This window comes from Gymnodraco acuticeps, unplaced genomic scaffold, assembly GCF_902827175.1.
Source record: "Gymnodraco acuticeps unplaced genomic scaffold, fGymAcu1.1, whole genome shotgun sequence".
NCBI classification, from domain to species: Eukaryota; Metazoa; Chordata; class Actinopteri; order Perciformes; family Bathydraconidae; genus Gymnodraco; species Gymnodraco acuticeps.
In genome coordinates, this window is record NW_022992085.1 from 450,018 (window position 1) to 473,190 (window position 23,173).

The window sequence follows — 23,173 nt, forward strand, 5'->3', positions numbered from 1 at the left end:
AGAACAATGGAATTCTCTATATTCCATGTTCAACACAAACCACAGCGTCTTAAATTACTATAAACACAGAAACATGTAAAGTCTGTCTGCTTTACAATCATTTACAAATCTGAACTAGACAGAAAAGTCTAATAAACCGTGTTAAGTACATTTCATAGTGTACCCGTACTCAAACATTAATATATTTCTTTTTTCTCTCCCTCTCTCCTACAGTGTCCTACAGTAATTTCTTCATCTCCACAATGAAGTTCTTGTGTGCTACTGTCTGAGAGAAGCCGCAGAAATGCTTTGGCGCAGGAGCTGGAGACGTCATGGATTCCTGAGTGTGTGGCTTTGCAGGAAAGCCCTGAGTCTCCGACATGGACCGGCTCCAGGTTTCCATGGCAAAGGCGCACAAACAGGAGGAAACACTGAGGGAATCCCGTTATTTTACAGCATTGAAGCATTATAAACACCCAGAGCGGGGAAGGAAGCCGCTCTTGATACACAAGTAATCCTTATAGAGCTCTAGGAAGGGGGACTTCATACCAGAAGCGCTGCTGTGGCTGCTGGGGCTGCGTGTTTCTCCAAAAGAAAAGGACATTTGCGCACAGCTGCTGTGTCGCAGCTTCAACTTTTTTAACATTTACAGAGGTTTTTTATCCACCTTCTTTCAACATCTTTTTTTAAACTGAAGAGTCCTACTTCTGCTTTGACTTTCAGCGGAAAGTATTTTTCCTTTTTATTTATTTTTTCGCTTTTTCTCCCAGATGTTTAGAGAGACTTGGAGGCTGGCACAGTACCACACCATGAGGTCGATGGATCAAGGTACTGCTGAAGTGTTGTGATTATCTGGTAATCAAACAATTTGATTTTTAATTGATAGAGTATCCCTGGAGTGTGTTATCTGCGATGATACGAGCTGTAATGTCATGTGTGAGGGATCTGTGTAACTGTTCATAGATAAATGGGATGTTGATGTTTGGGGAGAGAAGCTGCCGCGCGTTGGTGCGTGGGCATCCCCGGGAAACAGCGAGATGCTGGAGGGGGGAGATACCAGCGTAGTTATTAATAAGGAAATCACTTTATTTTATCAAAGTAAAAGAGAAAGGCACGTTGGATATGGATGCAAAAATACGTTTAATATAGACATGATGTCAACATTTAGAGTAAAAGATGACATGGGTTTGTAATAGGAAAACAAAGTCACATTTAAAGTCACCTGGATGTGAGTATTACATTACATTTCGGTTCGCTTATGATTTTACTGTCTAATAAGGTATTGGCCAAGGTTTAAAACTCTATAAGAATAATATATAACGGTGCAAAATATAAATCCAGGTTGTCTCTTAAAATTAAAAGAGTAAAAGTGCTTTAATTATTTTTAAGATGTATATCCTGTCCGATGTTTTCTTCTGGTTTGCCACACGATTTCCATTCTTCACCATTACATCCCAAAAATGTAAAGTTAGTATTGGAGTTTAGTACGTCTGTATATTTTGCTGACTGAGCATTGCTACTCCAAGAGGAAGAAACGCCCTGGTGTGTGCTGCGTCGTGCGTAAAACTGGGGATTCCCTCAGGAGTGCATTTTTTTTATGAAGTGCAAAAAAAGTATCCACACGTTAACCGGTAAATATCATGAAATCCAATCCAGTCAGGGAACCTGGTTAATCCACCCAAGTACCCGTGTAAACTCACCTGAATCTCAACCCAGTTTGAATGGGTGGTTGTAGGTCATGTGATCCCTGCTGTGTCACTGTCACGTGTCAGACACCCGGGGGCAGCACAGCCTGTCAAACCTCACAGGGATAACTTTGAACGGTGCTGGCAATTCATCTCCACCAAGCTGTGTGTTTCTCTTCCTCGACGCATCAAAGCAGAGGCGTGATCAGACACACAGATGAACTCGACAACTCTGCACTGAGTGTGAAAAAGATCCGCCTTCATCTGAAAATAACGCGGCAGAAACAGGAAACCTGAACGCCTCACCTCCTGCAGGCTCACCGATGCATCATTTGACACTTGAACAGGTTCCCCAAACCCACCTCAGCGCTACACCTCCAACTTTGTCGCTTCGCCTGAACTCTGAGGAGTCGTGAGAAAAACACTGAGACAGATGACCTCTTTTTACGACGAGAAAGACTTGGAGGAAGATCTCAGTCGAGTGAACTGTCCTGATGAGGATTTGGAGTTTGAGTACTTGTTTGAATATGAACCACCTTGCAGTGACTTTGCTCCGGGAGATCAAGGTTTGTCCGGGGCTTTTTGTTGGCAATCACTCCTTAATCTGTCTTGGTTATTCGAGACTCATAATTAATGTGTGGCCTGAGGCTTATTCATGTGGCTACAAATAAAAACAGGAAGTACATTTGACAGTCTACTGGGTGATGGATGGTTCGCAGAAAATGTCAACATGAAGAGTTTGTTTCAGCTAAACAATGTGTGTGTTTTTCTTTCAAAAGTTAAAATAACAAGATCTTTGTCAACAGGTGAAGTTGTCTGTGTGGTTCAAAAAGGTTCACTTGTGTTGAAATCATTGAGAAACATTGCTGTATTGGAAAATGGGAAATATATCTGCAACACTGACAATTTGCAAACATGTGGTTTGTAACGATTTCCCCTCTTACCTCCCCTGCAGATGACCCCAACCTCACACCTCACAAAATCTTCAATCCTGAGTCTGAGCAGGCGTACCCCCTGCAGGAGGCCTCGCCGTACGGACTCAAGTCCTGCAGCCCCTCCTACATCGACCACAACATCACAGAGGTTCTCTCGGGATATGAGAACCAGGAGGCCCGACACTACCTGGACAGCACCCGGCCTGCAGGCCTGGCCCTGAGCCCCCGCATCGAGATCACCCCGTCCCGCGAGCACTACAACTATGTCCGGGATTCCCTGCAGAACCAGAACCTGAACATCAGCCCCCGACCCACCCTCACCGTGCCGGGCCATGACAGCCTCACCTACCGAGAGCCTCAGTGCCTGAGTCCCGCTAGCAGCAACTCCTCCACCAGCTGGCACTCTGAGAGCTACTCCCCCTGGACGTCCCCCTGTGTGTCCCCCAGCAGCGGCCAGAACCCCGGAGACCTGTGCCCCAGATTACAGAACATCCACACTGGCTCACCCCGTACCTCCCCGGGAACCTCGCCCCGCACCAGCCTAGCGGAGGACGGCTGCCTGAGGGCCCGCTCGCCCTCCTCCAGACCCAGCTCCCGCTCCACCTCCCCGCAGGGCAAACGCACCTACGACATGTACAGGAACCCGGGCCTGGTCCTGGGGCACCGGTCCCGCAGCCCCTCTCCCCACAGCGGCCATGAAGATCACAACATAAGCGCCCACTATACACACAGCAGCCTGGCCGAGGCCATGAATGGTTTTGGCCCCGGTCAGCAAGGCCTCATGCCCACTAAAATAGTCAAGACGTCCAACCAGGTTTACACTCTGTACCCAGAGAACCACGCAGAAGGGAACTACCTGGTCTCCTGCGACCAGGACTTAAAAACCACAGAGCCTTTCTTTGTTATCCCCCCAATCTGGTCCAAGCCGCTGGTTTCCAGCATCCGCAGGTAAATCAGGTTGAATGCCGGGTCAAAAGAAACATTCCCATCTTCCAAGCTGCATAACACTATTGATTTCCATGATTTATATTCTTTTTTGTATCCTTATTCTTTAGCATCCCTGTGGCTTCTCTCCCTCCTCTGGAATGGCCGATGCCCAGACGCACGGACCAGTATGAACTCCTCATCGAGGTGCAGCCCAAACCGCACCACAGAGCTCACTATGAGACGGAGGGAAGCAGGGGGGCCGTCAAAGCCCCCACAGGAGGACATACTGTTGTGCAGGTACGACCAAAAACTGGATTCAATGCATAAAGTACTTGATATCCTTTATGTATATATATATATAAAGTGTTGAATGGCCATATGAAGGGATGCTGTGAGGCTTGTCCATTAAATTACAGTAGCCTTCCAGTGTGTGAGCCTCAGGCAGCGCTGTGTAATGGTATTTCCACTCATTATGCACTCAGTGGTGGTGATGCTATTGCCCAGGGCCAGCTGTATGAAAATGACTTTATGTGAGTTACTCTGGCTCCTCTCATAACCCCTTTCCTATTTCAAACTTTCTAAAACAAATCATACAGCACGCTCTCACCCCAGACATATGACACAATGTTAACCACCCAGTAGCCTCGTGAAAACCCTCACAACTGAACTCAGGTCAGTGAGCGACACAAGCTTTTTTTTCTTCTGCTTTGCAGCTTAAAATAGTTTTATGTTGTGCGCCCCCGCCCCTGTGTTTATTTTAACCACACAGACAGGTCTCTGTTCATGTTGTCCCTGACTTCCTCTTACACACTGGTTTGTTGACTGCGTGGGTCTCATATTAGGAAGCGGACTCAAAGTGTTGAAACACTCTCTCGACGCGTGTAAAAGCAAATGAATAGTGCCTGTGGTTAGGATAATTGTAGATCAGGAAATGTGCTAATATTACTCTCACAGTCACAACATTTAAAATGAAACACAGCATGTTGTACGCTACATGGTCCAAGAATAGGTTCTCTGTGTTACTGTGGCTGTTTGTTGGATATAGTTAAGACATGGGGGAATAGAAGCTTCTCCTGCATCTTTTCCATTTTCTGTCCATCCCAAAAGCCTCACCCTGAGGTCAGTTCTGCCCGGTTTGCCCGGCCAATCAGATGGTCAGGCTTGAGTAGCCACGGCCGCCCTCCTTCACCTCATCTTTCCCTTCCTCCTCTCCTCCTTCACTCCTTATGTTTTTCCTTCTTCATCCCTCTTTCTCGCTCTGAGCCCCGTACCCTCCACTTTACTTTTCCTACGCTGCTTTCTGTCATGACTCACTGCTCCTGCACTGCCATGACAACGGGCCGACTGCTCACATGGCCTGTTGAGTGTTTGCAGGCAGCTTCCTCTCTGTGTGTGGTGTGTGTGTGTGTGTGTGTGTGTGTGTGTGTGTGTGTGTGTGTGTGTGTGTGTGTGTGTGTGTGTGTGTGTGTGTGTGTGTGTGTGTGTGTGTGTGGTGTGTGTGTGTGTGTGTGTGTGTGTGTGTGTGTGTGTGTGTTGTGTGTGTGTGTGTGTGTGTGTGTGTGTGTGTGTGTGTGTGTGTGTGTGTGGTGTGTGTGTGTGTGTGTGTGTGTGTGTGTGTGTGTGTGTGTGTGTGTGTGTGTGTGTGTGTGTGTGTGTGTGTGTGTGTGTGTGTGTGTGTGTGTGTGTGTGTGTGTGTGTGTGTGTGTGTGTGTGTGTGTGTGTGTGTGTGTGTGTGACCTGGATATGGAGCCACATGCTCATTCATGTTGCCATAGTTCCTGCTCACATCCAGCAGCTGCTGTGAAGCCTGTCAGCTACATCCACTCAGATAATCCTTTCTGAAATGTGATTGATGTACACGCTGTTTCTAGTTTTTCTAACTACATTAAAGCAACATAATGTAGATTTCAGTACTTTTGTGGTTTAGTGCCCTCAAAGTTATAGATTGCTAATCACTTATACACATCTTTCGTAAATATGGAAAGCATTTGTTAAGATTAAATTCCATATTTTTCAAAAACGACGTTGATAAAATAGCAACATTTTTAGCACGTGCAACAAGACAAGACATTGCAAGTTAGCTCAAATTGCTAACCTGGTTCAAAAGCTTGCCCACCTGGCTCTGGTTCAGACAGGCCTGAAACCCCCCCCCCCCCCCCCCCCCCACAATTTATTGCCACTGTCCTAGCGATGTAAAGATTAATAAACACCAACACTCGCCTGGTGCTCTTCCATTCTTAGCATAACGGCTAACTGGGCTAACTGAGCTAACTAGCCGATAGCGGCTTCTGTTAGCTGCAGTTTGCGGTTACTGTACTTTAGCAACAAGTAGAGCTTTCTGTCAATCAGGAACCTCTGTAAATAAGACATTTGAGGTAGAGAAGCCGAAATACATCAGAGAGAAGACCAGACACTTTTATTTCTATAAAATATGAGCTTGTTACAGCAAATATCAACTTAGTACCATAACGTGGTACGTAATTTGACAGAGCACAAGATCAAGCGTTTAGAATATTTAAAATCTCTTATTTAAGGTACAATTGTGCTGCTTTTAAAACAAGCAGTCTTAATGGGATTAATAGAATAAAATGGCAAATGAAGTAGACTTAAATTTGGAAATGGATTTTAAATAAACGGTGCTTACTGCAGCAACCTTTTCTATATTTAGAATACACCTCACCTCACACTGGTATATTCAGTGATAAAGGTTACTACACTGTTTGCACAAAAACCAGCATTTAGATGCAAGCTGATGCTTTGTGGTTTTTGCAGGTTTCCTGCACTTTCAGGTTAAAAGTCAAACATCTCTCTCGCCTCCTATCTGGCTCTATATCTGTCACCAGCTCACAGCTTCACCTATCTGATTATTTTAATACTAAATGTGTCTTTCAGGTTGAATGATCATGACAGTGTCAGAAAGTACTAGATCACAAGGATATAGGAAGTGGCTCTCTGCTGGTTCCTCTTCAAGGCTGCAGAAAGGAGACTCGTGCTTTTCCACGTGGGTCTGACACTGATTAGCCACCTCTGGGGAAACAACATGTGGAAAGCAAGAGTTGGATCACAGCCAGTTTAAAGCAACTCAAACATTTCCTTCGTACTGTATCTCTGTTTCATTGCCTTGTAGCGGAAGCTTTTTAGTGATTTATGATTGTTTTTAATGTCTGCAGTTACATGGCTACAGAGGCAAGGAGCCACTTGGCCTGCAGATCTTCATTGGTACAGCAGATGAGCGCATCCTCAAGCCGCACGCCTTTTATCAAGTGCACCGCATCACTGGGAAGACGGTTACCACCACCAGTTATGAGAAGGTTATCCACGGCACCAAAGTCCTTGAGATCCCACTGGAGCCAAAGAACAACATGAAAGCAATGTGAGAATACAATCATTTGATTTCTGAATATTTCCCACTCCTTTTTAATATACCTTTTTCTTTGTCTGTTTTTCTTACAAATATATGCCTTTCTTGCAGAATCGACTGTGCAGGGATCCTGAAGCTCAGGAACGCCGACATCGAGCTGAGGAAGGGCGAGACGGACGTCGGTCGGAAAAACACGCGTGTTCGTCTTGTGTTTCGTGTGCACATACCTCAACCCGGAGGACAGCACGTCTCTCTCCAAGTGGCCTCACATCCCATCGAGTGCTGTAAGCAGCGTCACATTAAACACTTTAAATAAATGCTTTTTTAACCTCATCTTTAATCAAATAGTTGAATACAGTGAAGGCTTTATGGATTCCCTATGTATGCTTCCTGCTGATGTTTTTATCAGTTAACAAAACTTTATAAACATCATAAAAAAAGGAACCTGAATTCAAATGAGTCCTGCACACAGAGATGTCTTTATGAAATCATGGCTTCTATCCAATTGGTGGGCGCTGCATGTTTCTGTGTGCGCTGTAGTAAAGTGTGTGTTTGGGTACATCAGTGCGTGTGTGTACACAGTGTTATTAAAGCACCTGGTGTAATCAAATCTCAAACAAGAAGGTCCTTTTATCTCGCCTTGACTAACACCCTAGTCAAGGCGAGATAGCTCCTGTCATTGTAAAAGATCATGACGCATATGATATCATTTTAGTATTGGCGTCTCCCATCTGTTTCCCGATCACAGAAAAAGGACAGAACGATGGTTATAACCTGTTGAGATGAACACTCACGTGTAGAGTTTATACAGCGACACATCTGTCAGGCCTGATGAGGGAGTCTGTGTTGTGTCCGCTCGTGGTGCAGTAAGGCCAAACAATCCCGTTCAAAGGTCACAGGGTTGTTTGTCGACACCTCAGCTCGCCTCAGTGAGTGTGGAGTTTCAGCTGAACTAATGGGTGATAATGACATGAGAGAGCAACACTGACATTAACCCCTTAACATACTCGTTCCTTGAAATAGAAAATAAATAGTTGTGTGCATCGTTTTATGCACATTTCACAAAGAATCATACATATTTGGCATCTTCAGACACTTCCCTTGAGAATGTACAAAATGTAACTGCATAGCACGACTTTACTTCAATCAGGAGAGACGGTTTTTGATGTAATAATACATATTTATTGCGCAGATGCACAAATGAATGCAATGGTAATTTTGGCGATTAGGCCCCGTTGTGCAGGAGTATCATTCGGGAGGGTAGAACCGATCCGATGAAAACCCCCCGGGGTCTAGACACTGGTGGTGGTGAATGGATAGTTGGGTCGGTCTGAAGAGGAGTGGTTTAGCTTGAACCTGGGTTCAGAGGGACAGGAGGTGAAAAGGGGTGGAGGAGGGTTGCGTAGAGTCACCTGAAATGACAGCTGTCAGAGGGGAAATCGCAGATTTAAAAAGATTTGACGGAGCGTTATGATAGGCTCTTGGGAATAGAGCGAAGTGATTGGTTAAGCTGAAGAGTGACGCCCCCGGTCACTTATTGGGAGGAGAGAGAGTAGAAACATGGAGATAGAAATACATGAAGAGTAAAGACGGTCTTCCTGGTTGAACTTGCGCTGAGCTTCATTTAATATCTTTCAGCATTTTAATCTTCACTACAGTAGGAAGTATTTGTTGCCGAATTGATTGCATCAGTTGTTCCTGTTATTTAGCTGTGCAGCACTTTACTGTATGTAAACCAAAGCGGCCTCCAGTGTAACCTCTCCTAAATTGTGATTGGATAGATTTACATTGCTGCTGACTAAAACAGAAAGTGATTGCTGTGATCTTTGAATGACTGAGCAGCAGCTTTTTATTGTAAAACTAAATGACACTTCTTGTTAAAACCTTTATTTGTCTCCTGTTACATCAATACAAGCTTTCAAAAGAGGTGTTTTTTTCACGGTAGTTTAGGGCGATTCATCTTTAGACTGCTTTTAAAGATGTACAGTAATCGATTGATAGTTCTGTCTCAGAAAAGTCAAAGCGCCAAAATATATTCTGTTTTTAATGATATACTCACATTGGAGGGTTTTTCACTATTTTTATATAAAAAATGGCTGAAACAATGAATAAAATCAAATAGTTTCCAATTATTCTTCTGTCAATTCATTACTTTACTGTGGTTAAGTAGAGAATAGCAGCAATTCTCCCATTTGATGAATTGAACTGATGATTTTCTGCATCTTTTTTCACTATTTTTGCTTTAAAAACGTGTCTGAAACAATAAATGAAATCAAATTGTTGCCAATTATTGTCTGCCAATTGTCTAATTCTAGATTGGAGATTAAAAGGTTTTATTGTCATATTCACAAAGCTACAGTGTAGCAATGACATTCTTCTGACCTGAGCTCCTCCAACAATGCAACATATATAATAAAATACAAAAATACAAAATAAAAAGTAGTGCAAAAAGTCTATATACATGTCAATAGGATATGGGATATGTACAAGAACAGAATATGAAATTAATTCATTTCTGTATGCAGTTTAATGCTTGATGTTCTCTTTATGAGAGTGTGTGTGACAGCAGATCGTCAGTGAATGTAACCCCCACCCCTCCCCCTCTGTGTCCCTGCAGCCCAGCGCTCGGCTCATGAGCTTCCCATGGTGGAGAAACAGGACCTGGACAGCTGCTCCGTGCTCGGAGGCCAGCAGATGATCCTGACCGGGCAGAACTTCAGCTCCGATTCCAAGGTCATCTTCTTGGAGAAAACCCAGGGTGAGTGCCATCAAATCCCATCATCGCATTTTCCCACGGGAGAGAGTCATATCCCATTCTCAAATAACGGATTTTAATTGTTCTTTTGGTAACAATAAAGACATACGTTGCCGGGAAATCTATGACTGAATCTATAAAACCTTTACGGTCTATGCATCTGTTAGTTCTGCTATTACACAATGCATTGTCACAGTAACACCACAACAGTAAGTGATAACAATGACTCATTGTCACTCTGCGTTCACCTTTAACCAGTATCATTGTATAGAATGGAGACATATGAGCTTTTTGCATGATTGAAATGATAACACGGCTGCCTCGCTTCCTTTTGCAATTCTTCTTCCTCCCTGAGTGCCGTGATGTCTTATCTCTGCGCAGATGGGGCCTTTTGTCGTGTGATTAATAGTTATGTGTCACATGACGTATCGTATGGCAATCCTGGTTGACACTGAAATGATTTATTTTTATAAATGGCATTGAAATCCATTTCCTTTTAACTAATATTTGGTTCTGTGGAAGGACAGTTAACATACTTAAATGACTCACTGACTCCACTGCTGTCTGAGAGCTTAGTTTCTTCCTGTTGTCCTTGGTTAAAATGACACGTTCCCCAATGTTTTTATATCGGTATAAAGTTTCAATTTATGTTAGTGCCAAAAAAAAGTCATGTTTTTATACTTTTATACTAAATGTTTCCATTAGAAAAGAAATAAGATCATTCTCAATAGGTTTTGGGTATTATTCAAATGTATAGCATCTGTTGTCTACTGGGGTCAATTTTGTAAAATCAACCAACATTTCTTCCTTTTCTAACTCAGAAATTAGGTTTCGATTTAGCATACATGAAATCTATTGATTTAAAAAAGGGTTAGGGTTAAACTTGTGGTTATAAGTAAGAATAAAGTTGCCTTAAAAGGTGTAACATAGATTTGGGGGATCATTTATACTTTATGCTTTGTAGAAAGGGAGGAAACACAGGGGTTAAAGCAGGCGCTCCACAGGCTACCCCAGCCTCTTTTCTCCGGGGTTCCCTGGCCCTGCGTTACGACACTCCACAGTAATGGATAGTACGACAGAGACGGAAAAATAGATCTTACGAGCATTGTTTTGGAGGGTTTCTGTGTGACACAAAGCTCTGGAGCAGTGCAGCTGTGAAATCCCTCTGGATGAGAGACAGCTGCCTCTGGCCGGAGCTCCTCTGGCTGATGTGATCGGGTTTTTTTACGGAGAGAAGGAAAGCTTCCTCCGCCAAATCGAGACTGCTCGGCCTTTCTCTCCTTTCCACCTCCAGGGAAAACCAGAGTCGGGGTATCCCTGAGAGTAGACTTTCAACAAAACAAACACAAAAGCCAAGAAAGCAAGAGTCATCACACTTTGTAAGACGTGGAGAGAGTTGATCATAAAAAATAAAGTTTAGGAAAAAACGTTGGCAAGATGTGTGGAATCCCCCCTTTCTCCTGCTGACTCACATACGCCATGTGTTTTTAATTTGACACAGGGCTTCCCACCTACGCTAACATTCAGACAGAACTCCCTGCAGCACATGTCATGTGTCAGGGCATATGGAGTTTATATTTAACGGGACATTAGCCTTTCTACTTTTCTACCTAAATGGCAGCTCTAATGTCATCTGAAGAGGTTTACTGTAACAATACATTAACTATAATCGTTAAAGAGCAGAAGCAGAGCAAAGCCTGCACTTCTCATCACGTCCCTGCTAGTGTTACGTTTCTGTCAGCGCTGCAGTGGAGAGCACACGGGTGTGAATGAAGTTGTGTTTTGGCTACACCTGCAGAGCATCTCCACCTTTTCATGTACTTAATGGTGTCATTAAAGGGGCCCTATTGTGCTCACTTTCAGGTTCATTTCTGTATTTAGTGTCTCTACTGTGACAGGTCACATGCTTTGTGTGCTGCAGCACCTCTCTTCACCCTCTGTCTGAAACCAGAGCCCAGTCTCTCACACACACACACACACACACACACACACACACACACACACACACACACACACACTCTCACACACTCATTCTGCGTGTGTATATTTGATATTCTATATCAAATAGGAGCATATCAACCTGTATTCCTTATCAAACAGGACTTCCACCATCACACATCCTGGCACGGATGATACAATGGCTTAATGTTTGCAAAAAAACAACCACTTGATGACAAGAAAATTACATAATCCTACCGCCTGCGAAACAATATATTACATCATATCGCTGTATACTTGCGTATCTACTTACGTGAGCCTACCATAGGTGATGAAAAACATATTACACCTTATCGCTGTGAATGGACGAACTGTTCTCAAGATTGTACAAGTGTTCTCATTAATAACATCTCCTTGAGCATGCTATTCTAAAGAACAATTTTAACAATGTATACCTTTTTAAAAACGGATGGGTACATGCTTAAGTGACACATATGACCATCTAGTACATCTTGAAACATTCAACCTTACATATACTCTTTTCTCTCTTCTCTTCTTTCTAGACGGACAGCAAATCTGGGAAATGGAAGCGACAGTAGACAAAGACAAGAGCCAGCCCGTATGTATTAGAAACGTGATATGTTGAATAATTGCATAATACCTGTAAAACACACCGGTTGTCAGTTGTCATGCTTGATTCAAACTTAAAGGTCAGTTTCAGGCTGTAACAGAGCATTGTCTTGTCTTGCAGAGTATGCTTTTTGTGGAGGTGCCGTCCTACCAGGACTCCTCTGTCTGCCATCCTGTCAAAGTCAACTTCTACGTCATCAATGGCAAGAGGAAGCGCAGTCAGCCTCAGCACTTCGCTTACACACCACTGGCATGTAAGAATGCTGCTCAGCCTCTTTGTGGCGTGCTTAGTAGGGAATACCAGGGTTGGGTTAGGGTTAATTAAAAGATTTATGCTGTTAGTTACAATTACAATACAACCACATTCCCTCTGTTGCTTTTTCCAATAACCCAAATATCAATATATCATTTCTATTTCTATTCTATTTTATTTGTATTACTATTTTAACTATTGTGTCTGTTTTATGATGTTGCACCGTTGGAGGAGTCTGTGACCTAAGATTTTCATTGACATATATCTACACCGTAGCTATGTACAAATGCCAATAAAAGCCTTGAATCTTGAATATCAAATACAATGCTTTCTACTTCCTCACAGCTCCTTCCATCAAGACGGAGCCCCTGGATGAGTATGAAGCGGACCACATGGGTTTTGCCATGCCTCAGATCCTGGGTCTATCCCCTCATTCCTACTACCACACCCCCCGCAGCGCGCTCCACCCGGACAGCGGCCTGGTCTCCAGCATGGCCTCCTGCCAGCGCCTCAGCTCCAGCCTCCCCACCCAGGACGCTCGCTTCCAGCAGCAGAGCCCGGCCATCGTGTTCTCCCGCGGGGGGAAGAGTGTGAGCGGCAGCCCCAACCTCTACCAGCAGAGCGGGGAGATGCTGCCGGACCCCCACCGCTCGGTGCTGGTCCACACGGGTTCCTCTGTGGGGCCCATCAGTGTTGGCCAGCCCTCCATCATCCAGTTCTCCCCCACCAACCACCAGGTGCTTCGGGGAGGAGACCCTGATCCACAGGAGATCATCTACTGCGACGGCTACTCCCCACAAGCAGCAGCAACCGCACACACCCCCACTCCCCCCCAGGTGCCCCAGCCTCAGCATTACTCCACCGTGATCCAGCAGCAGCCATTGGTGCAGAAAGGGCAGCAGAAAGGAAGAGATCCGCCCGGCACGGGGCAGATGGACGCTGACGGGCAGCGGAGGGTGACGGTGAAAGAGGAGAACCTGGACCAGGCCTACCTAGATGATGGTGAGTGTAAGTTCATGCTTTTATACTCGAGTGGTGTGTGTGTGTGTTTATGAGAGGTGGAAGAAGTACTTAGGACTTGTACTTGAGTAAAAGTAGAAGTACCAGAGTGTAAGAATACTCTGTTACAAGTGAAAGTCCTGCATTCAAAATGTTACTGTGAAAGTAGAAAAGTATAAGCATCAAAAGACACTTAAAGTACCAAAAGTAGAAGTACTTATTATGCAGATTGGCCAATTACAGAATAATGTAAATGCTATGTTTTGGTTGTAATTATTGATGCATTAGAGTGTTATTAAAGCTGGGAAAGGTGCAGCTTAAGCATCATTAAACTAAATCTGCAAAGTAAATAAAGGTATTCAATAAAGTTAGTGGAGTAAATATACATAATGTACCTCTGAATGCAGTGGGGTAGAAGTACAAAGTAGCAAAAAGTACCTCAACATTTGAGGTACTTGTGGTTACTTTACACCTCTGGTCTTTATCAGCGAAGGCAGACAAGTGATGGATCTGCTCGGTTCCTTTTTTGACCCGCCATCAGAGATTTGACGATTCCTAAGAACAATTCAAGGATATTTACAATAAGATCTGCGTGCTATAGTATCCCTTTGAACAAAGCAAAAAGAAAAAGGCCTCGTACTGTTAAAACAATCCTCCCTAGGGAGGTGTAATTATGTTCCACTCAAGGTGGAAATAACAGGGATTATGAGTCATGTGTTTATACTTACTCTTGTCAACCCCATTACCCTCTGAGAGAATTAATGTCAGGGCACATCCAGCAGGAGGTTGGTTGGACGTCTTCCTCACTTTGGAGTTAAAGGTTCTCCAAACTGTATTGTTTTACAGTAAAATCAGGTGTGTGGTGGTGGTTGTTGTGTGTGGTGTTGTGTGGTGTGTGTTGTGTGTGTGTGTGTGGTGTGTGTGTGTGTGTGTGGTGTGTGTGTGGGTGTGTGTGTGTGTGTGTGTGTGTGTGTGTGTGTGTGTGGTGTGTGTGTGTGTGTGGGTGTGTGTGGTGGTGGGTGTAGAGTGTGTGGTGTGTGTGTGTGTGTTGGGTGTGTTGGGGTGGGTGTTGTGGTGTGTGTTTGTGTGTGTGTGTGTGTGTGGGTTGTGTGTTGTGTGTGTGTGTGTGGGTGTGTTGTGGTGTGGTGTGTGTGGTGTGTGTGTGTGTTGTGTGTGTGTGTGGTGTGTGTGTGTGTGTGTGTGTGGTGTGTGTGTGTGTGTGGTCAGGTGAGGTCAATGCAGATTGAGGTTGTCATCGCGTTGCTCCGTTCAGCAGCGTTCACTCTGTCGGTCGCAGGGGTTCGTCTGGCAGCGCCACACATCAGGAAATTGGCTTTTTTCTTTCTCACATTAAAGGCAGAGAGCGGGGGGAGAAGAAAAATGTCGCTCTCCTGACCGCCTGGACATGTTGACACTGTTATGAAGTTAAAAAACAACCTCCATGGCAACCATTGTCAAACAGTGGAACGGGCTGCCTGGGAGAGCTGGGGAAAGCCTCTTTGTTTGTTATAGTTGGCCGGGGCTTCTCCTTGGCCTTACGCCCCTCGATTCAGTGAGGGGAACCCACCAGAGGGTTAGATTTTTTTCCGACCACTGGATTCTGCCAATCTGGCACTAGAAATTCCTATTTGCAGCTGCTCCCCTTCAGAAATCCAGCCTGATCCCTGTAAGATAGCGGGAGGGTTGAGGGCAGTTCGTGTGTGTGTGTGTGTGTGTGTGTGGTGTGTGTGTGTGTGTGTGTTGTGTGGTGTGTGTGTGTGTGTGTGTGTGTGTGTGTGTGTGTGTGGTGTGTGTGTGTGTGTGTGTGTGTGTGTGTGTGTGTGTGTGTGTGTGTGTGTGTGTGTGTGTGTGTGTGTGTGTGTGTGTGTGTGTGTGTGTGTGTGTGTGTGTGTGTGTGTGGTGTGTGTGTGTGGTGTGTGTGTGTGTGGTGTGTGTGTGTGTGTGTGTGTGTGTGTGTGTGTGTGTGTGTGTGTGTGTGTGTGTGTGTGGTGTGTGTGTGTGTGTGTGTGTGTGTGTGTGTGTGTGTGTGTGTGTGTGTGTGTGTGAATTAACACGAGTCAGAGGAACAGACAGAAATCTCATTAAAATGATATTGCAGAATTAGCAGTTACTTCGCATTAATTGCCTTTTTTTAATCCAAGAACTGCAGGCGATTTTATTATCTTAAGCTACAATATGATGATTGCCACATCTATAATTCCATATTTGTCATTTGTAATGCATGAAAGGGTCCCTATCATACATATTTTCAGGTTCATATCAGTGTAGTGTCTCTACTGTGACATGTCTCCATGCTTTAATGTTCAAAAAGCTTTCTTTTTCTCATACTGCCTGTGCTGCAGCATCTCTTTTCACCCTCTGTCTGAAACCAGAGCCCAGTCTGCTCTGATTGGTTAGCTGGCCGGCTCTGTTGTGATTGGTCAACCGCTTAGAGATGTCCCGCCCCTTAGCCATCACGTACAATGTGTTCCAGCCCCTGTTTATTCTCTTAAAGGTGATAATCCGCCCACCCACATCATGGTAGCATATCATTAACGAGGAAAAATACGGGACTTCCCGATATTCAAAACATTTTATAAAACAAATGATGAGAAGGTGAGGTGTAAAAAAAAAAATCCCCTCGGTGTTTGCCTGCAAAGGTGTCGAAGTATGATCCTGACCACAAAACAATCATTCAAGTTGGGAGCATCAAACAGTTTTTCACCAAAGTGAGATGTCAACATTACTCATCGAGACATGTGTTTCAGTGTGTAGTCATTTTAGACAGAAGGGGTTGCCACATCCTGGTATCGTCACAGTGTTGTGGTGGATAACTGTCACATCTGAACATGCCTTAAGTGTGTCAACTTGAGTGAAGAGTGTTAAATGAAAGTCAGGTATTTTCATTCGGTACCAAGACTCCCACACAAACAGTGTATATCATCATGCCTCACATAAATTCCCATGCCTCATGTTGGTGCTCAAACGAGACGAAATCTGTTGGTAGAGAAATAAATTCAACTATTTATATATCAAACTTAAGAAAGATACCTATATGAGCCTGCCTTACCGTTAGACTACAAAGATGAACAATGTCTCGCAGATCTCACTGCATGCCACTTCATTTGTGAAAACAGTAAAAGAGCCACTGGACTATTCTACAAAGGCAGAGAGTGACAGATTTAGTGGGTCTGGAATAAAGCCCGGAGGCAGTGGAGCAGGTGAAATTGTTCCAGCAGGTAGAGATCAGTGCAGGAGAGATAAAGCACACAGCAACAGCCTGCTGGCCACGCATTAGTCTCAGCTCACTTACAACCCATTTGAAAGGCTTGATCAAATACTCTTAGCCGTATCCAGACGGTGCTACAACCGAGTGATGAGCGCACGACCACTGCTTTGTTGTTGTTTCATTTACAGTGTACGAGTAATTCAAGCTTTATATTTATCAGAAATCAAAAATATTCTAAAGCATTTTTCTAAAGCCTGTCTAAGTCAGGGTTGCCAACTCTCACGCATCTGGCGTGTGACACACGCTTTCACTCTCAGTCTCACGCTCTCATGCTGCCCAAACTATTCTCAGGCCAAAAACAAGATAAACCGGCGATCGTTTTTGGTTGGTTATTTACAATGTTGAGTTGACAGCTGCTCAAGCTGTCGATCCGCTCCCTCCCCGCCCCCACCACTCTTAACAACGTTAACAGACAGCAGAGCAGTGAGAGCCGTATTGCGCATGCGCAGATCTAAGGTCCAGTAGAAATGATAACAAAGTAAAAGTCTGCTGCTTGTTGTTCTACTAGGCCAAAATAGAGTCAAAGAGTATTCTTTCACACACACATACGGGTTTTGGGCCGAGGGCGACACCGTACTTCCGGTATCCACCATTTCACACGAGGTGCAAGCAGAATATCATAGTCTATTGCCTTAATCAATATCTAGTCAACTCTAAAATATCGCATATATGCATTGGCATGATAATATTATGGTGACAAGTGGGGTATTCACCTGGTGTTTCTAGAAGATAGAAATCGACCGAAGGCCACTTTCGAGAGTCGTTTTTCCATACATCTGCAGGCAGTCTGTAAGGGCAATCCGACAACCCACACAGCTCTAGTTTACGCTGGTAACGACCTAGAGCACACCCCTCAAGTCCAGAGATGTAATCCGAAGACATGCAGCGATTTCTTCGGTCGTTAATTCAGAAAAAAAACCTAGTGCGCTCTGCCTGGCTACGTTAGCTAGCTGTTTATATTAGCACCTCCAGGATATTAGCACCTCCAGGAAAATGGCGTATTTCTATATATATATATATGGCGCGCGTTGCATTGTGGGTAGCTCGTGACGTCACTGTGTGTGTAAGAATATGAGAGTGAGTGTGTTAATTAATATATTTGGCAGTTTGGCGTAAGTCTGTAGATGTGTCTGTGTGTGTGTGTCACGATAATTAATTTTGTTGGATACATTTTCCCGGAAATTATTGCGATAACCGATAATATTGTCGGCACCGTTGTATGACCATTTTAGACCACTGACATAATGATAATATATAATAATAATTCAAGTACATTCTTTCAAACTGCTAGTCACATCCTCATGTAAATGTATTGAGTTCATTTTAATTTATCGTACGATAAGTCAATTAATTGCTTATCGCGACAGGCACACAATAAAACAGTGGAAACAAACATGTGTTTGACTTTCATTAGTGAATGAAACTGTGTGCCCTTTATAGTCTGTGTTCAATATTGTGTATTTGTATATATTATTGTATATATATATCCTATATATAGGCTAAGGTCCCGCTGCTGACACGATAGCAGTCATTTAGTGCGCATATGTGTAATTAAACCCATGATATCAAAATCTCACTCCAGCCAGGTACCCAAAGTTGGCAACCCTGGTCTAAGTGTAGGATTCATCAGTATCTGTGATTGTTCCCTCACTCCATACTGTGAAGTGATCTTCTTTCAAATGCAATTTCACTATAGGACAAGGAGGTCAAAGCCCATTCTTCATTTACAACTAAACAGAGAGTCTGCAGCCACACTACAGGCTCTGTGATGTTGCACTTAGCCACAGCGGTGCTTTGAGCTAATGCTTACATGCTGATAATGTTCACCTTCTCTGTTTAGCATGTTAGCTAGCACACATGAGTTAATTAGCACAAAACAGAGAGTACAGTTAAGATAGATAGGAATATCCTTAGTTTTAAACCAAAGTATTAGATACATTGAAATGTTGACCTGTAGATGGTGGCACTAAAATGAAATCGCCAGTTGATCACAAAAATTCATCCTGAGAAAAACATTAATGTCTTCCAAGACTTCAGTAAAAAGAAGTCTAGATAGAAGACATTTCAGTCTTATTTAGGTAATTCAAATGAATCGTCTGTGGACCATGAAAATCTGTACAAAATGTCACTGCAATTATTTGTATTATATCATGTATATATATTATATTATATTTATAATAATTTAGATATGTTATGTAATGAACCAGGTAACCAACCAACCAAGACATTGACATCCCCAAAGCCTTGATGCTAGCATGAGTAGAGAAACATTTATTCAAAAGCTCATTTGAAGCAGTCTAGGTAAATCAAATATTTCAAGCACATTTTGTCTGTGGAAAATTATCTCTTTGTGTTTCCCTACTCAGTGTTGCTAATCTGCGTGAGTTCATTTTGTTAGAAAACATGGTAAAATTATAAATACCTAGTTTACTGAGACTGATTTGAATGTGAGAATAAGTGTATACACATAGAGGCTGAAATGTTCATTGAAATCATATAAGAAAGGTTTTGTGAGAAATAGGAACAACAATGGCAACCAATAACTATTTCACTGTAGGCTACAAAGGAGTGTGTGTAAGCATTGTTCGAAGGTAGACAGTGAAAGATGTGAGCGCTGACACACCGGATTTGTGGTTAAGTTGTTGGTTAGCTTTCAGTCCAGTCACTCTACTTTCTCTTTCCTCTCTATGGTTTTCAGCTTCGCGCTGTCGTTACGATCCCTCATCAGACATGAATGTACTTTACACCCTTCTACACACAAAAGCTGTTTGTACTCTGTATTAACATGCAAATGCTTGCAGACAGACAAACACACACATTGAAGGTCGCGGCAGGCAGTGTGCAGAGTCAGCTACTGTACAGGGTGTCTCTCCTCTCCTCTCACAGTCGGTAAACAGTGCAGCTCATTGGTGCAGAACTCAGGAGCCAGACACTCACCTATTGAACAGACCGAGTGTTCCCCGGCCTCAAATAGCCGCTCCGTGCCAACCCTTCATTAGATTCAGTAAAGCCCCAGTGTATGTTGCCCCAGTGTATGTTGCCCCAGTGCGGCGCTCATGCTGCTTCTCTAAGCTTGTTTTATACTCAGGAAAAATTCTGTGGCACCGTTGGGGATATGAACGTTTCTTTAAGGCATTAGGTGTCAGAGGGAATTCCACTACAGACTAAAATAAACACGGACGCTGATGTTGTGACGACAGCATAGCACCCAGTTTGGCTGCTCCTGCAGTTTTGGCAAAACCTTCAGATGCTGCTCCGGCTATAAACTGTGCTCAGTGTGTTGAGCTGCTGTAACGGGTTGTTTCTCTTTCACATCTGCAAATAATCAGATAGGAAGAGAAAAAACGTGTTTGTTGGCTCGAAAAGGATATCTGTTTCATCGCTTAGTTAGATTTCACAACACTTCACTACAGTTGCGGCTGCTACTTCATCTCTTCAGTCATAAATAATGTTCCATCCATTGATTTCTTTGCTTTTATTTACACATCCAAGCTGCTAGTCTTTAAAACATTTTTGCGGCTAACTGTTCCCCCCAATCTATCATCTGCTCAGAGAGATGGTGTGTGTGGGTGAGATTGTCTGATATCGTTTTACATGGGTTTTAATAGTCGCACCCTTTGCCTTAGATACTATGTAAATCAACGCTTTTAATAGAACTAACACAAGCCCTTACTGTCTAAAGTTACGCTAGCTCTAGAATAAAAATGTTCCAAGTTAGCATTTAGCAACATTCAGTTTTGTGTACTACTGTTCTCTGGCTAATCATCTTATTATCTTAGTATTTTCTCATATATTATTCATCCTGTTGAGTTGTAGGGAATGGTTTGACTTATTAACCCCCTTACTAACAGATGAGAATATAAATACCAATATATTTTTCATTGATTATGAGGCTACAACTGATTAGCAGCCAATTAGCTTTGCTAAGCTTAGCAATACTGGAAACTGGAAAAAGAGCATAGTTTAGGGTGACCAGACGTCCCCGTTTTCCGGGGACAGTCCCCGTTTGTATTGGCCTGTCCCCGGTTGAAACTGTCCCCGGAAATGTCCCCGTTTTTTATACGTTAAAAACACATAGCAAGGTGAAATAAAACGTTTCATGTCAGGAAACACTGGGTAAACAGACTGTGGTCATTCAAGCCAGCCCCGACTTCGGAAAACACAGTCAAGCCAGCCCGCACGTTGTATTGCGGTGCGCGAATGTCCTATGCATTACGGTAGAGGCCTGTAAAAACTGCCTTCAAAATAAAAGCGTTTACTTGGTCAATAACAAATATACCTAAAAAACACACCAAACATATTAATATATACTGGAGCTTGAATTAAGAAATATGTACTATATAATGTGATCAATAATAATTTAAAAACAAACTACGTATAACTACCACATTATAACTGAGTGAATGTAAAATGTAAGGATACAGTTATGAAGACATATCTGACATTTCCACCGGGTGACTAATTTCAATTGATGTTGACACCATCTCACAACACTCCTAATATAACATTACTTTCTGAAGCACAATTTAAAATGTATGCTATTTAAAATCTCAAATGAGATCTATTGTCCATCTATATTTTGATTATTATTTAATGGAACGGTCCATAATCAAAGAGTCATTCGAAGTCTATCAAAGACTTATTTCACTACAGGGTGATAGCAGGAAACCCCATCTAGTCAATCAGAGAAAATCAGGACAATCTGATGTAGAGTTTCAAAATAAAATACTTTTGAAATCTCATATATGGGCTATCGTCCTTCTGTTTTTTTTTTATACAAGAATAAATAAAAAACTCAAATTATCAAAGACTTATTTCACTCCAGGGTGATAGCAGGACACCCCATCTAATCACTCCGAGAGAATCTGGCCAACTGATGTACAGTTTCAAAATAAAAGACCTTGGAAGTCTCATATATGAGCTATCGTCCTTCTGTTTGTATCCAACAGTTAACATTTTCAAATTAAATTGAACCAGAATAGTCTCCCTTTTTTCTTTAACAGTGAATAAAATTGGATATGTTAGTGATATTTTGACTGCAAAACACAAAATGTCCCCGGTTTTAATTTAGAAAATCTGGTCACTTTAGCATAGTTGGTTAGGGTTACGGCTAATAAAATGTATATCCCAGCACTTCTTAAGCTAACTTATCGAGACATTATTTCTTATTTGTCTTATTATTATTTTTTAATGAGTAGAGTTAGTCGATTTGCCCCAATTTCCAGTCTTAATGCGATGCTGAGCTAACTGGCTGCTAGTTTTAGCTTCATATTAAGCTTACTGAGAGTTGTAATCTTCTCATTTAATCCTGGCAAATAAGTGTAACAGGAACAACATGATTTTATTAAGAATGACACAACAAAATCGTGACAAAATGTTTAAACTAATAACTTTTTTACAAATAGCTCAAGTACTAGCTGAATGACCAATGCTGATTTTCACATATTAACACGTTTTTACAGTACTAACTTAAGTTGAATAACCCTATTCAACAAAAGTTGTTTTTCAGCTTGTTGTAACCATGGTTATAATATCACAGACAAAAATGCTCCGTAATCTCTTGGTTACAGTCAAAAAGTTATTTTGGCCCACTTTGAAATACCTATATTGCTCATCGACCCTAATGAGTTCCCAGAGGCAGAGTGGACACACACTATGTCTGAGAGCGCCAGTGTACACACAGCAGGCTCCCAGGCTCAGATAAACCCAGCAGCTACACACACACTGAATATCTGCAGAGGTGACATGTCACACATACCTGCTTTTTTAACCTAATGCAGAAAGTTACTCGTGTGACTTTTTAAAGACAGAGGTGAGCAAACACAGGTAGTAATACTTCCTCTTCATGTTACCGCTTAGATATCAGGGGTCATTTGCACACATACACAGCAAAGCTTTAAATAGTAACATGGTGGCAGAGCTTGAGAATGTCAATACTGTAATGTAATATTTGATCTTTTATTGAATTGCATTATACAGGCTTCACGCCCCCCTTTGCACATAGTGAATCTATTTTTATAACCATAGCGAAAGTTTCCATTTCAACCCCCTTCCTCTTCTGTTGGTGTGTATACACACACTTTAATCATCCCAGCAACAGGGAGTAACGGCCCTTACATACAGTAGTTCTACCTCTAGTGGTTACTCAACATTATTGCAGCATTTATCTGCCTTCCATCAATGCCTTGCAGAAAGATGTCAATGGAACCAAAATGCTTCTGTCAACCTTATTTCAGGATCAATTTAACTTTGTGTTTTTAACAATAATTTGAAATGTTATTGTGAATCAATTGTATTGATCCTGTCATTGTCTAACATCTCTCTTTTTGTTTGCTTCACAGTGAATGAGATCATAAGAAAGGATCTGACGGGCGTTCAGGCGAGAGGGCAGACATAGAGGCAGGAAGTGACAACACTCCCCCCCCCCCCCCCCCCCCTCCTCG

The 23,173-nt window shown here is 42.8% G+C and overlaps 1 protein-coding gene and 1 long non-coding RNA gene across 4 annotated transcripts; one reads left to right on the forward strand and one right to left on the reverse strand.

Moving 5' to 3' along the window:
* Positions 1-269: 269 nt before the first annotated feature.
* Positions 270-23,173, forward strand: nfatc2a (nuclear factor of activated T cells 2a). 3 transcript variants are annotated; one of them, XM_034202526.1, is made up of 10 exons: positions 270-807; positions 2,620-3,547; positions 3,655-3,823; positions 6,697-6,899; positions 6,999-7,171; positions 9,505-9,645; positions 12,144-12,199; positions 12,332-12,464; positions 12,809-13,471; positions 23,072-23,169. In XM_034202526.1, exons 1-10 carry the CDS (start codon positions 750-752, stop codon positions 23,125-23,127), a joined length of 2,580 nt encoding a protein of 859 aa, XP_034058417.1. In that variant the 5' UTR covers positions 270-749; the 3' UTR covers positions 23,128-23,169. The 3 variants fall into 3 exon arrangements, with proteins under 3 accessions (XP_034058417.1, XP_034058415.1, XP_034058416.1); XM_034202524.1 differs by lacking the exon at positions 270-807 and adding an exon at positions 1,667-2,230; XM_034202525.1 differs by lacking the exon at positions 270-807 and adding an exon at positions 1,668-2,230 and having other exon boundaries at positions 12,809-13,465; positions 23,072-23,173.
* Positions 6,703-7,939, reverse strand: LOC117537339. Its single transcript, XR_004567708.1, has 3 exons — positions 7,682-7,939; positions 6,953-7,169; positions 6,703-6,870 (listed from the first exon to the last, which is right to left on the reverse strand). It is a non-coding gene; the product is annotated as an uncharacterized LOC117537339 (long non-coding RNA).

Bases quoted from the DNA above. Each gene is read 5' to 3' on its own strand.
- nfatc2a (XM_034202524.1), top strand. From the start codon at position 2,098: ATGACCTCTTTTTACGACGAGAAAGACTTGGAGGAAGATCTCAGTCGA. The intron at 3,824-6,696 runs GTACGACCAAAA...TAATGTCTGCAG, and splicing joins GAGGACATACTGTTGTGCAG to TTACATGGCTACAGAGGCAA. The intron at 7,172-9,504 runs GTAAGCAGCGTC...GTGTCCCTGCAG, and splicing joins CTCACATCCCATCGAGTGCT to CCCAGCGCTCGGCTCATGAG.